The sequence below is a fragment of the Zalophus californianus genome, chromosome 8, assembly GCF_009762305.2.
Source record: "Zalophus californianus isolate mZalCal1 chromosome 8, mZalCal1.pri.v2, whole genome shotgun sequence".
Taxonomy (NCBI): Eukaryota; Metazoa; Chordata; class Mammalia; order Carnivora; family Otariidae; genus Zalophus; species Zalophus californianus.
In genome coordinates this window covers 127,051,439-127,065,468 of record NC_045602.1, presented here as the reverse complement: position 1 = coordinate 127,065,468, position 14,030 = coordinate 127,051,439, and the positions used below count along the sequence as shown (strand labels likewise).

The 14,030-nt window shown below is 43.3% G+C and overlaps 1 protein-coding gene across 6 annotated transcripts in view; it reads right to left on the bottom strand.

Moving 5' to 3' along the window:
- NCOA3 (nuclear receptor coactivator 3) overlaps positions 1-14,030 on the bottom strand; it is a 140,733-nt gene continuing 126,703 nt past the window's right edge. For 4 of the 6 annotated variants that reach the window (XM_027623791.2, XM_027623789.2, XM_027623792.2 and 1 more), the window contains 6 exons: positions 8,348-8,641; positions 6,960-7,064; positions 5,465-5,687; positions 4,179-4,353; positions 3,664-3,805; positions 3,032-3,392 (listed from right to left, as the gene is read on the bottom strand). In XM_027623791.2, coding sequence (XP_027479592.1) covers positions 3,381-3,392; positions 3,664-3,805; positions 4,179-4,353; positions 5,465-5,687; positions 6,960-7,064; positions 8,348-8,641 — 951 coding nt within the window. In that variant the 3' untranslated portion in view covers positions 3,032-3,380. Of the gene's footprint in view, positions 3,393-3,663; positions 3,806-4,178; positions 4,354-5,464; positions 5,688-6,959; positions 7,065-8,347; positions 8,642-14,030 lie in introns of all 6 variants that reach the window. The other 2 variants (XM_027623788.1, XM_027623794.2) reach the window with 2 other exon arrangements.

The window sequence follows — 14,030 nt, the reverse complement described above, 5'->3', positions numbered from 1 at the left end:
CTTCAATTTTAAATAGAAACCTTTATTTACAATGACATCCAAAATGATCAGCAAAGCAGTCCTCAGAGCTTACCACTCAACCATCTCGTAAGTTATCCCATGTGGTCTGGATTCTTTGCAGTGTAAAGAACGATTTAGATTTTTAAAAGCAACATTTAATGTAAACTTGATTGAAGCTGAATTCATTCTCAATACTATAAGTCAATTCCTGAGAATTTTAAATATTGCTCTCAGAATGACATTTCCATCATCGAAATTCCACACATTGGAAAGAGAAAGAAGGAACGAAAAAACCACCTCACTCATTAAACAAACAGCTGACCTTGGAGCTCCACAGCAGTTTGCTGCCCTGAAGCAGGGGGTTTCGTCTGTCCTACAGGCTTTACTCCTATGACGCCCCCACTCGTGAACAAAACGCATGGAACCAGACAGGCATATGGACACCTGGCAGTCCTTTCGAGGACAGCAAGCCAAGTATGTTCTGTACTCCCCCACCCCATTCCCCTAACTCACCTAGATATTAAATACCAATTAACTAAGCAGTCCTGGTGATTGATATTTACACCTTTTCCATCAAGATGCACGATTTAGAAAAGTGGCATCATAATATGAACATTAACAATGAATTTCTATTTGTTTTTTTTAAAGAAGAAACGTATCTCCTTTATATCATTTTGATCTTTATAAAATATATATATTTATATTTATATATCTTTGGATTCAGCAAAAAAGTAGGTACTGGAAATATCGCACATTCTAAAAGCAGATGAAACAAATACCAAGGTTTAAAAAAGTGGGGGGTGGGGGGTAAGGAAAGGTAGGCAGCGGCCATACAAAGAGAAGTATCTAAAGAAGATAAAAGGGCAATAAAGGTAAAAACAAATTATCTCAAAAGACGGCATCTATTAAAAAGAAAATCAAATTCTTAAGTTTGCACCAATAAAATGAACAAGTAGAAAATATAAAAACTTAAACTTTCTCCTTTTTTTTCCATATAAAAAGGGGGTGCTGCCTTCCAGTTAGCCTGGAGTTGGGACTGAGGAAAAGAATCACAAAACTTTATATTTTTTGTAATTTTTAAAAGTCAAGAAAGACAAGAGCACCATTCTATTTCTCCCCACACACACGACTTAAACAAGAAAGGTTCAGATATATGTGACACAATTATATCTAAAAAGACCGAGACTCTTACTCAGCTACATCTCTGTCTCCAGACAGGAGGATATGTTATCTGAAAGTACAGGCCACTATGATGGAAGTTGATGGATTTACAATCTTCGATTTATTTTTAACCAGGAGGTGGGGGAGAGGGTGTCAAACCCGAATCTATTCCAGTGGTAGTTCTGGAAATACAGGTTTCACTTATGCATGTCAAAGAAATTAAATGATCTTACCTTCAGAGACACCTAGAAAAATTGGCTAAACATGTATGAAATAAAAGAAAAATTAACTGGCTCTCGGTTATTGCTAGGAAATTGACACCAAAGCTAGCCAGAGACCTTTGAAATTCACAGACATTTTAAAATCCAATTTCATTCAACTATTTATTTGAAGCTAATAAACCAGATAAAAGGAGTTAAAAGTGGCTTTTTTCTCTATTCCCAACGGACTGGAACAAGTGTCTAAGCCTGGCAAGAGCAGAAAGGGGCGGTGGCAGGGTGTGCAAAGACACTCACTCAGCCAGACCACAGCTCAGAAGCTACAAACCTGGCCGCCCTGGAGGCTGAGCTCCCTGAGACACCACCTTGCGGCTGGTTCCGGTTCTCAGGGACAAGGAGCGTGCCGCCTCCGAGTGACAACCGAGCAGACACTAGAAAACAAACCAAGTGGTCTACTCCTGAGATCTCAATGTGGGATTTGGGTCCTAGCAACCAAAACCTTAGAGCACTCCTACAATGGATGAATAGGCAACATATTCTATTAAAAAACAAAATACCATGAACTGCTATTGTTTAATTTATGGACCCCTTAAAATCCAAGATTCTTTTTTAAATCAAATTGTTTGATCTTTTAAAATTCTTGATACCTTTTTTTAAAAGTTTATTTCCCCGTATCTATTCTTTCCCCTAAAATTAACAAAGTGCTTAGTTCTGGTAGAGGAATTTAAAAGACAAATTTAAAACTCCTACATCTAAACAAATGATCTTTTTAAAAAGCATTTAGATTAAGAGATTGAAAAGAGGGAGGCATCTAACACTGGAGCATGGGGGAGGGGGGTTCAGACCACCATCCCCTCCCCCAGGCCACAAAATTCAGGGGATGTCTGTGTGTAGCCTCACCACACTGAGCTTACTGAAGTCAACAATGTTAAATATTTAGCTTCACAAACTCTGTAAAAATGAGTTGTTGTGACCTGCAAAAAAGGTATATACATATTTTACATAATACAATATCTTAAAGGTCGTATTTACAAAAGAAAATCTATTCACAGAAACACTGCGAAATTCTGATTCAGAATGCAGTACCTGGCCTTGGGTTTTCTGCAGTTTATTTTCAAAAAGCATTATTGCTCTACCATATAGGCAAAGGGTGACACCAGTACTTTCAACAACAAAAACCATCGCTCTTGTCCAACAGATTAGTTCAGACAAAAACCGGGAATGTGGTTCACCATTCCTCAAGACCTCAAGAATATTGCATTTATCCATTACTTTTTAAATAAAGTGCACTCGGCTGCACGTTAGCATGTGAAAAATTGCTACTGCTGCAACTAAATACTGTCATCTCACTGTCCCTTCTGCAAAGCCATGTGACATCAAGGACAGCTCCTGGAGGTGAAGTATTACATGACAGTTATGGACAGAGGAAGTTCCTACTCAGCAAAAAGTCCAGGACAGTCAAGAACAGGGCTGGAGCAACTCAACACAATCATTAGAAGAATTCAGAAAGGCCAACTTCTCAGGACAGAGTCGGGTGAGAACACAGAACTATCTGGTCGTGACAAGGACACGTGAAGGCCGCGACTGTGCTCTCCACCCAGTCAGTACTGCCACTAGAGAAACCAGACCTCCTCGCCTCTCTGGGCTTCTCTGAGGTTCTCTAGCCCGCCCACATTTATCTGAAACACTCTTGACAGCCAGGCAGAAAGAAGGGATCAGTAACACTCCGTACCTCCAGAATCCCATCCCTAAGAGGCAGAATGCCAAAAATATGTTTTGAACTCCATGATACACAGGAGGAGGAATAATACAGGTAGACATCGCATGTCCACTTCAAACCCAGTCCTGCTCAAATGACATCACTCAGAATACCCTTCCCGGAGATCAAAGCTGGTTCTTTCCTCAGAGCTGGGTGTGCAGGACGATGATTCTTTACTCCCGATAATCCCAGTGCAGGGTCATTTGTACAGTGATTTCCTTGGAGGTCCTGATGTAGAGGTGTCAGCAGTATTTCTGTTAACCAGAAGAAACGTGAGTAAAACACACGCTCTGTACAACACAGAAGAATCCACAGTGCCTGCAACAGGACTGTGGCTGACAGATTCAGATCCCTTAGATGCCACATTACCAAAGGTACTGAATGGCCCAGTGCCTTCAAACCACAAGTATTTCAATGACTCTAGTTTTGAGTTATACGCCCAAGTTAAAAACCTGCTGAGGACCTTTAGATTACAGATGAAGCTTTGGCTCTCTCAAGAGAACAGGAAGGGATAGACCCCCATACCTGATCAGGACCCATGGGCATGCCAGCCATGGGCATGGAGTTCATGTTCATCTGTCCTATGGGACCACTGCTGCCATTCATGTGCACCATACTGTATGCTGCAGGGCTCCCCTGGTGGGCGAACTGCTGCTGGGGAAAGGAGCTGTAAACAAAGTGTGAGATTACCACCCAGGTCACTCTAGTCACAACGGACATGCACACAGAGACCACCATGATTCTGTCAAATGTCGCTGTGCTTCAGCAGAGAACCCGAGGGAGAAGACTGCCCCCTCAGTCTTCTGAGGCAGTCTTCTGAACCCCACAGAAGACTGCCTGCCTTCTGTGTTTCCACAGCTGCCCATGGACACATGGAGGGCAGGAAGGAGTCTCAAAATGGAGGAGCTAAATAACACACTTTCTAATATGAACCCAGGCCTTTTGATCTCTCCATCCACTCAGGCTTGACTTGCAGAGGATACTTTCCTGTACTTTTGGGCCCTAGAACATGCATGACTTTTCAAGTCCCTGTTCCTCACCTGTTCCTGGCCAGGTTTCCTGGCGGCCAGCCCTTTATTTCCGAGGACTGATACATGGGTGTGGTCTGAGGGTGCTGCATCATGGGATTCTGGGAGGGACCCATTCTTGAGGGTATCATTGCATTGGGAGGACTAGACACGCGACCAAAGGCCGGATCTGGTTGCTGTCCCATTCCTTTAAAAAAGAAGGAAGAAAAAGAAATTGCAACGCTCAAGGGGGGCCTTCCTTAGAGTATCTGTTTTCTATAGAAACTTTATGTTCTCTTCTAAAGGCAGGTGAAGACAGAAAGTGCCACAAGATGCTGCCTGCCAGTTCCTCTTGCTTCTCACTGAGAAGACAATTGAAGGAATGGGCTTACCGCACAGAGCAGACCGTCTAGACCACCTGAAGAGCTGTTACTTCACGGAGCTCTCTGTGTAAAAGGGATTCCACCTCATGCTACTCACATCACTCTGTCCCTCTGTCCCCAGCTGGCAGAAGTGCACCTAAAATGTAATCTCCCCAAAAGATACCTCTATCCCCACTCCCACCATGTTCCTGGAATCTCTCCAAGACTGGCCTGAAGATGTAATCTGCACTACTGTAATGAATACACCCAAGTCACCAAGGAAAGGACCCCAAAGCCCACATGGCATTCCTCTCACTCACATGACCAAGCATTCGGAACCTGTAGAGTTCAACTAGACTGGTATATACTGGGACATACTGGGGCGGGGGGCAGGGGTAGAACCTGGTGGTCTTTCTTCCAAATTAAGAATGTGGGGAGCTGCAAAAACAAGACTTGTTGGGGGGAAATGCTCCACTCTGATAGAACACCTACCAGGATTACAATTACCTGTGCACTACAATAAACATTTCTGGGTTTTGTTTCTGTTTTTATTTTTTTAGACCAACCAGTTTTTCTCCATTCTGACTACAAGAGCATCGTCTCTTGTTTGGGGCGCTCTGTCCTCCCTTCTTCCGCTCTTCTTGCTGTCCTTCTGATGCAGGTGCCTCACAGGCCTCAGGTGGCCTTGGCCCAGTGCAAATCTAAACGCATCTATGAACATTCAGTGACTTACTACCGCCTTCAGAATAACACCAAAACTCTTCAAGACTCTAGGGTTCGTCTGATCTGGCTCTACTTGTGCCTTGTCAGTCTCATCGGTCACCATCCCTTGTTCTGTTATTTTTAATTAATTCCATCTTTCTAGTTAACGACAAAAAGGGAGTAAGTACTATTTGGCGTTTAACATGCAACAGATCTATGTTACTCTGGGGAAGCCATTTTCACCATCAAATTTACCATAATTTGGTGGATATGGAAACTGCTGGGGAGAAGCCTGCGGCATCACGGGCCCTGCCAGAACCCCATCCATGCTGGGGGAGGCGGTCACGTTCGGGGGCGGGCTGAATGCGGGCGGCTGCGGCGGCTGCGGCTGCATCACGGCCACCCGCTGCTGTCGGAAGTGATGACTCAGCAGCTCCCTGCTGCGCTGAGCCACCATCTGGGCGTTCAGAAAACCCTGCTAATATCCAAGGAAGAATGCAGTTACATACACGTAGCAGGAACCAGCCAATTCATACACACAGGACCACCATACATTAGGCGGGAGAGAAAAACACCCAATGCCTTTCTTCCTACAAAAGGAAAAATGCACAATTCTCCTTATGGTAAAGGCATCATGGCTAGGTGGGGCAGACGGGGTGCAGAACAGAACCCTGGAAACTGTTTGGGCGAATTGTCAAACTTTCACACTGAAAACATTCCTCAAAGTGAGAGAACGTTTAAGGGTAGAATTTGAGGACAAATTTTTCAGAAACTATGAAATAAAACTACAAGATGGAAAAGGACAGCAATAAGAGTGTGGGAGGAGGGGAGGCACAAGGGAGCACCCGCCAAAAGAACGGGGTTATACTCAATAAACAGGAGTCTACCCCAGAAGGGCCTGTATTGTCTCTGAAAGCTTTTGAAACAAGAGATGGAGGATTAGGAGCAGCTGTCTGGAAGTTCAGGAGTTAACACAGTCAAAACACAGAACCAAAAAGCTGACTTGGGCCCTATCAGCTGGGAGAAAGCAACTGCAAAAAGCAAACTTTTATCTTTCTGGAGGGCATCCTAGCTCAGCTTATTCAAGATGTCAGATTATCAAAGTACTTCCAAGCAGGCCTAAGACAGCAAATACTGGGCGCTTCACAGTAGGATGTTTTGTTTGTTTTTACAATCATTATGAACAGTCTTTCCAACCACAGTAAAGGACTTTTGTGTGGTCATCTGCCTTGTGCACATTAAGAAAATACCTTAGAGTACAGTCTCCACCTTGAGCTGGAGGTACAGAGAACCTGAATATCATCCTTCCCACTATGGGAAACAAGTCATCTCAGAAATGGTCCTTCAGAGTCGGATTATGTATTATTTACTTTTTTTTCTTCTTATAATCTCATATTTTACCAATGAGCATATAGTTTCATAACCCAGAAACAAAGAAAAGTTTATAGATTTATTATTTTAAATCCCGAAAAAGTAACAGCTGTTTTCACAACACAGCAAATCACAAAGGGAATTAATTAAAAAAAACACGAATCCATGGTTTTAATAAAAGAGCCTCCCCTCCTGATTCTTCCTCATCACCAGCAAGAGAGAAGAACGGAAGAGGAAGTGTGATGAGAGCAAGGAATGGTTTCTTACACAAGAAACTTGGAACTGCTGTGTTTTAACATACATTTACTGAGGGCCAAGTACGGAGCAGGCCCTGTGCAGGGCCCATGGCAGTGACTGTGGACAGACTCACTTTCCTCACCTGGGAGGTGACCTGGGGCTGCATCATGGGCCTCACCACGGCAGCACTCCCAGCAGTGGGGCTGTCCATTTTCATCTCCAGTGCCTGACGGCTCTGATTCAAAAACTGGGGAGAGACAGGTTGGTTAGGATGCAAGTGGAGTGTGTCACTGAGCCCCAAACAGCTTTCTAAATCCTCAGCACCACCCGGTAAGATCATGATGCTACTTCCAACACATTAACCTGGTTAACTCACATCTACACTGAACCAGTACACTTCCACACTTCAAAAAATTCAGGCTGAAAAGTCCTTGGCAAGCATATGAAGCTTTACTGTTTGGCATCAGGAGGAAAAGTAAAAATACAAATCTGCAGCTTAAAGAGTATCTTCAACAGAAACTCAAAGGATTCATTAAGTCATATTTTCTGTGGGATTATTTAGGCCATTAGGGAAATAGCTTTAATTTGCTCAGACCAACACTAAATAAACTACCTCTTCTGTTAGCTTTTCCTAAGTAACTTTTAGTGGAAAGTAGTAAAAAGTAAAATGATACCATGATTGTACTAACACAGCTTTGCAGAGTACCTACACTGACTTTTAGTAGTATTAATACCCTAGAAGAGTCTCTGGCTCACTGGACCTGACACTCACTCACTCATCAGCTTATATGCTTCAGTTCTGCCACATTTAATAACTCAGCATACCCAAAACATAAACAATATAAATAATTAAATTTTAAAAGATGTGCTGGAGATTAAGGAAACAGTAAAAAAGCAAACTCTTAGTTTAGAATATTAAGAGAGCTCAAGTTTGGGGCGCTTGGGTGGCTCAGATGGTTAAGTGTCTGCCTTCGGCGAGCCCCACATCGGGCTCCTGGCTCAGCGAGGAGCCTGCTTCTCCCTCTGCCTCTCTCCCTGCTCATGCGCTCTCTCTCTCTGTGTCTCAAATGAATGAATAAAATCTTTAAAAAAAAAAAAAAAAGAGAGAGAGAGAGAGAGAGCTCAAGCAGAGGTTCCATAAAAAGAATGTTCAAATCAATAATAAGTTTTAAGTATCTGGTATGAATATTAAGGACTTTTTTAAAAATAGAAATCATCTACCTCTAAGCCATCAAGAAATACTTTTCTCCCCCAAGTGCCATCCCCTCGGACATTTTTCACCTTTTAACCTGTACAACAGAATAATCTTATCAAAAGGTAAGGAGGACCTGACCAATTCCAGCAGGACCACTCCCTAACAAGGAACCACCTGTACAAACGTTACACAAAAGTCAGAACAAAAGAGTATGAGATGACAAGAGAGAGAGAGGCAGTGGCAAAAGCCCTGAGGAACAAAGCCTGACAACCAATCAAACAGAAGGCATCCAGAGGGAAGGCACGTCTGGCTGAGGCGAGCTCGAGGCTGCTTACCTGCTGGCCCTGCAGCCTCTGCTGAAGCTGCATCCGGAGCTGCTTGGGGGTGTTCGTCCGGGGTCTCATGATGTTGGCCCTTGGGTGCATTCCTTGGAGAGGAAAATTGCCTTGCTGGTTCATCTGATTCATCATTGAGTTAAAAGATGGTGATTGTCCCTGAAGATTAAAGCCTCCCTGCACTGGAGGCCCCTGTGCCGGGTATGTCTGCCCATATAATGCTGCCTTCTGATCCATCATTACTGCCGCTTCTTGGCCCTGGAAAGCATCCTGTTTGGACTCCAAAGCTTGTCCCTTAAACATCAAACACATAAATGAACAGTAAAGTACATCTGGAAAGCAACAGAAATCAAATGCTCCAAGAAGGTAAAAAATAAAGTCAATACATGCAAACAAGGATGCCACAGAATTCCAAAAGCAAAATCAAGTTTATTGTCTCAAGTTCCATGAGAACACAGACCATGACCCATGTTTTCACAAATGTGTCCTAGTGCCTAGCACAGAGTCTCACACAGACAGAGAGTACCTGGAGAAATGCTATTTGTTACAGACCAGATTTCTGTACCAACACAGACCTCCAAAGCCAAGTATAAAAAAACTAATTAAAATTGTGATCAATTAATTCTCATATAATTAGTATAGGAATATTTTGATGGTGATCAGAGGTGATTTTGGAAGAGACCGGGGAAACCAACATAAACTCATATCCCCCGAAGCGTATTACTAGTTGTACAAACAAAACCTAAAGGTGGCCATCCACTACTGTTTGTATGGCTGGAGGAATTATTAAGAAACCCATTCATTCAACAAGTATTTATCAAGTGCCTGCTATGTGCTTGGCATCACTTCTCTACATGCAAAGGGTTTGTATGCAGTGAAGTCGAACAGGTAACAGAACAACAGTGAAAACAAATATTCCGAAGAAGGGAAGAGCCTGCCACGCTGAGACAAGAAAAGCCTGTCAGGTACTGCGTTCCTTACTTTCTTATCCACGGGCACACAGCTCACGTGTGCAGGCAACAGTCTCGCCCCAAAACACACATCACCCCCCTGTGACAGTGACCCCACCCTCGATTTCCCCGCCTCTCTGACCTCTCCTCGGAGGCATGGCAGGTGTTCAGCAGGGTCCAGTCCTAGGCCCCTCTTCTTTTCTCTAGCTACATCTTCTACTCTGGTCTTCTCGTCTACTAGCGACAACAGCCAAACTCGTCTCCAGTTCAAGTGTCTCGGAGTTCTGACTCTGCTTACGCAAATGCCTGCTTAACAACTTCACCTGGATGTCACCGGCATCTCAGAGTTCACGTGTAGAAAATACAAGTCATGATTCCCAAAAGCCCCTCCCCCAAAAGACCCGGATTCTCCTCCAATCCTCCCTCATGGCAACATGGCAACACCAGGTGCCCAGAACTAAAGCCAGCTCTCTTCCTCACAGTCTCCGTGTGTGTGTGTGTGTGTGTGTGTCCACCGAGTCCTGTCAGTTTTTCTTCCATATGACATATCGCACTGCCTTCCCTTCTTCCATTCCGCTGCTATGACCCTCTCCAAGACACATTCTTGGACTCTTGTAGTAAATGGTTCTATGCATCTGCTCTGGCCCATCATTCTAATTCCCTTCTCAAGACAGGAATCTGAAATCTCTTTCTATAAAGTAAATCACACTGTAAGTTAAACATGGACTAATCATGCATGTTTACCTCCTTTCTCTTGCTAACTCTATTAAAGTAATAGCAAAGAATTTAAAAGGTAGTATCTAGGGGCGCGTGGGCGGTTCACTCGGTTAAGCGTCTGCCTTCGGCTCAGGTCATGATCCCAGGGTCCTGGGATCGAGCCCCGCATCGGGCTCCCTGCTGCTCGGGAAGCCTGCTTCTCCCTCTCCCACTCCCCCCTGCTTGTGTCCCCTCTCTTGTTGTCTCTCTGTCAAATATATAAATAAAATCTTTTAAAAAGTTACTTATTAAAAATAAATAAATAAAAGGCAGCATCTATCCACAAAACAATGAGAATAAGAAAGGCAACAAAGTATTTCAACAGGCATTTGAAAGACAGAAAAAGAGAGGAGCAACCAACTCAAGAAAGTAGAGAAGCTGAGACCCGTGTGCCTATAGAGGAAAACATCTAAGAGCCGAGCAAATGTTTCCCACGGAGCCAATGACAGACTCCACTGGGGCTGTAGAGGGTCAGGCAAAGTGCTCAAACGTGGCTGGTTAGGAATCTGAGTGGAGAGCAGGGGAGCAGCTACCTCCCAGCCCCTAGCCTGCTCCCTAATTCTGCACAGCCGTGTAGCTATACCTTCTACCTACTTCCTCCCTCAACTACCTCGGTTCTGGGACACCAAGCAGAGCAGAGAGGTAAGAGTAGGCAGAAGCTGAAAACAGGAATCTTTTTATAATTTCTAGTAAAATATTTATATTTTATAATTTTATATCTTAACACTATTATATCATCAACTTGCCTACCCAGCCCAGCTCCCAAAATGCAGCCAGGTAATTAAAAATTCCCAGGCAAGGAAAACTATAAGGTATGAGTAGAAGAGGAGGTGGTAACAGCTCTACATGTTGCAATTTGGGGAGTCCTGAAATAAAAGGGCTAGCCCCCCATCAAATGCTTTCAGTGAAGACTGGTTCTTTTTAATACATCATACTTATAAAGACAGTCAAGGATTTGCAAGATATGTGATGGTGAAAGCTTCCAACATGAAAGGGACACAAACAAGTAAGAAGTAACTCAGAAACAAGGAAAATAGAGATTAAAAAACACAGACTCAGTGTAATACCCAACATGTCAATAGACATCCCAAAGAGATAAGAAAATAAAGGAGATAAAATGATTAAAGAAATGATACCAAATGACATGTCTGATAAGCTTTAGAAATATTCAACCCTAAAAAAATTTTTTAAAAAAGAAAAAAACATTCAGCCCCCATTACCAATAAATGCAATTAAAACTCACTAATTAAAAAGAAAAAAGAGAAATGATACACAAAAATGCCACCAAACCAAAAGGAGTCTCTGTGCATCTGACATACAGCAGAATGAATGCGTTAAGACCCACACCATGAGGAGGTTTCATGCAACTTCAGAAGGAAAAGGTTCCTGAATAATTCCAGAGACAATCAATGGGTAGCACATGAAAGAGCAGGAATCAGACTGAAATATGAGTCCATGGCAACACTGCATGCCAAAAAACTGTGGAACAATTCTTTCAAAATTCTAAGAGGAAATTATTTTCAACCCAAAATTTAATACACAGCCAGACATGCAGGGGGAGGAATAAAGATATTTTCAGACACACAAGAGCCCAATACACTTAACGTCATGCCTAAAATGAGAGTTTTGCTCAAAACTACACCAGGGGTACCACAAAATAAATGGCATATATGCACCATTTTATCTTTCTAAATGCAAAAATTCCTGAATTCCAGAGCATACCTGACCCCAGGTTCTCAGACAAGAGACAATGAATGCACAGTCAGCTATCGCACCAGGAAATCAACAGATACAGACTGAAATTGATGAAGAATAGCTGCATACTCATAGTACTTAGAAATATTCCCAAAATAGTTTGAGTTTCACTATCTCTGAGTGGGGCAAATGCGTGTGATTCTTCAAAAAGTCTATTTTTGTACCATTTTACAGTTTCAAACACAAGTTACTCGGCTAAAAATAAAAATTAACTATAACAAAAAAGGAAAGCAAGCTTAAAATCTTCCATGGCTTCCCTATATAGCAGAAAAATTCCAGACTCCATAAGATGGTTTGTGGAACCAGCTTCCGCTTAACTTCTCCAACATCGTCTCAAAGAAATCCCTCTCTGCTCTCACGAACTTTCAGTCGCTTGGTAGAACCCCCCCCTCCCCCGCCGCCCTTCCCTGCCTGAGGCCTTTGAGTTAGCTGTACCTTTTCTGGAACATTCTTCCCCTAGCTGATTGCCGAGCTGGCTCCATCTCATCCTTCAAATGTCACCTTACATGTCATCTCCCCAAAAAAAGCTTTCCTGACTACTCACCCCAGTCCCCAGTAATTCTTTATCTCATCATCCTGGACTTGAAAACACAAACATTTTTAAACTAAAGAATAAGACCACAACAAGCCCCCCACTAAAAAGAAAACTGGGAAAACTATTCAAATATATTAGACAAGTAAACAGCCTTCAAATCACAGCTCAGATAGAAGAAATTATTTCAGAGAAAATAATTTAGAAAATTAGAGAAAAATGTTGACACCACCAGCCCCCACCCTAACAAAAGGTCCTTGTATGATGCAGGTCCTTCCTGCTGATCTCCACCACACCATGTCTGCCTCCATCCGGGTGGCTCCTTGCCTCATGTGTACCTGCTCCACGGCACTCTGAGCTTTGGGAGCAGAAACTAATTTGTTCACTACTGCCCCTCAGCCTCTAAAAAAAAAGACTAACTGGCATACAGAAGACAAGTATTTGTTAAATGAAAGAATCAACAAGTCAATAAATAAACCTGCATAAAACAGTTGCAGATAAACAAAAACCCCATCAGGAAACTACTTTAAAAACACATATAAATGACCAAAAAACATGAAATATGTTCAATCTTGCAAATCAACAAAATACAATTTAAAACAAGCATGTTTGGGCGCCTGGGTGGCTCAGGCAGTTAAGCCTCTGACTCTTATTTCAGCTCAGGTCACGATCTCAGGCTTGTGAGATCGAGCCCCACACTGGGCTCCAAACTAGGCATGGAGTCTGCTTAAGAGTCTCTCTCCTTAAGGGGAACCCTCCTACACTGTTGGTGGGAATGCAAGTTGGTGCAACCACTCTGGAAAACAGTATGGAGGTTCCTCAAACAGTTGAAAATAGAGCTACCATACGATCCAGCAATTGCACTACTGGGTATTTACCACAAAGATACAAATGTAGGGATCCGAAGGGGTACGTGCACCCCAATGTTTATAGCAGCAATGCCCACAACAGCCAAACTGTGGGAAGAGCCAAGATGTCCATCAACAGATGAATGGATAAAGAACACGTGGTATACTGGGCGCCTGGGTGGCTCAGTTGGTTAAGCAACTGCCTTCAGCTCAGGTCATGATCCTGGAGTCCCGGGATCGAGTCCCACATCAGGCTCCCTGCTCAGCGAGGAGTCTGCTTCTCCCTCTGACCCTCCCCGCTCTCATGTACTCTCTCTCTCATTCTCACTCTCTCAAAAAAATAAATAAATCTTTAAAAAAAAGATGTGGTATATATACACAATGGAATATTATGCAGCCATCAAAAGGAATGAGATCTCGGGCGCCTGGGTGGCTCAGTTGGTTAAGCGACTGCCTTCGGCTCAGGTCATGGTCCTGGAGTCCCAGGATCGAGTCCCACATCGGGCTCCCTGCTCAGCAGGGAGTCTGCCTTTCCCTCTGACCCTCCTCCCTCTCATGCTCTCTCTCATTCTCTATCTCAAACAAATAAATAAAATCTAAAAAAAAAAAAAAAAGGAATGAGATCTTGCCATTTGCAACAACGTGGATGGAACTGGAGGGTGTTATGCTGAGTGAAATAAGTCAGAGAAAGACATGTATCATATGACCTCACTGATATGAGGAATTCTTAATCTCAGGAAACAAACTGAGGGTTGCTGGAGTGGTGGGGGGTGGGAGGGAGGGGGTGGCTGGGTGATAGACATTGGGGAGGGTATGTGCTATGGTGAGCGCTATGAACTGTG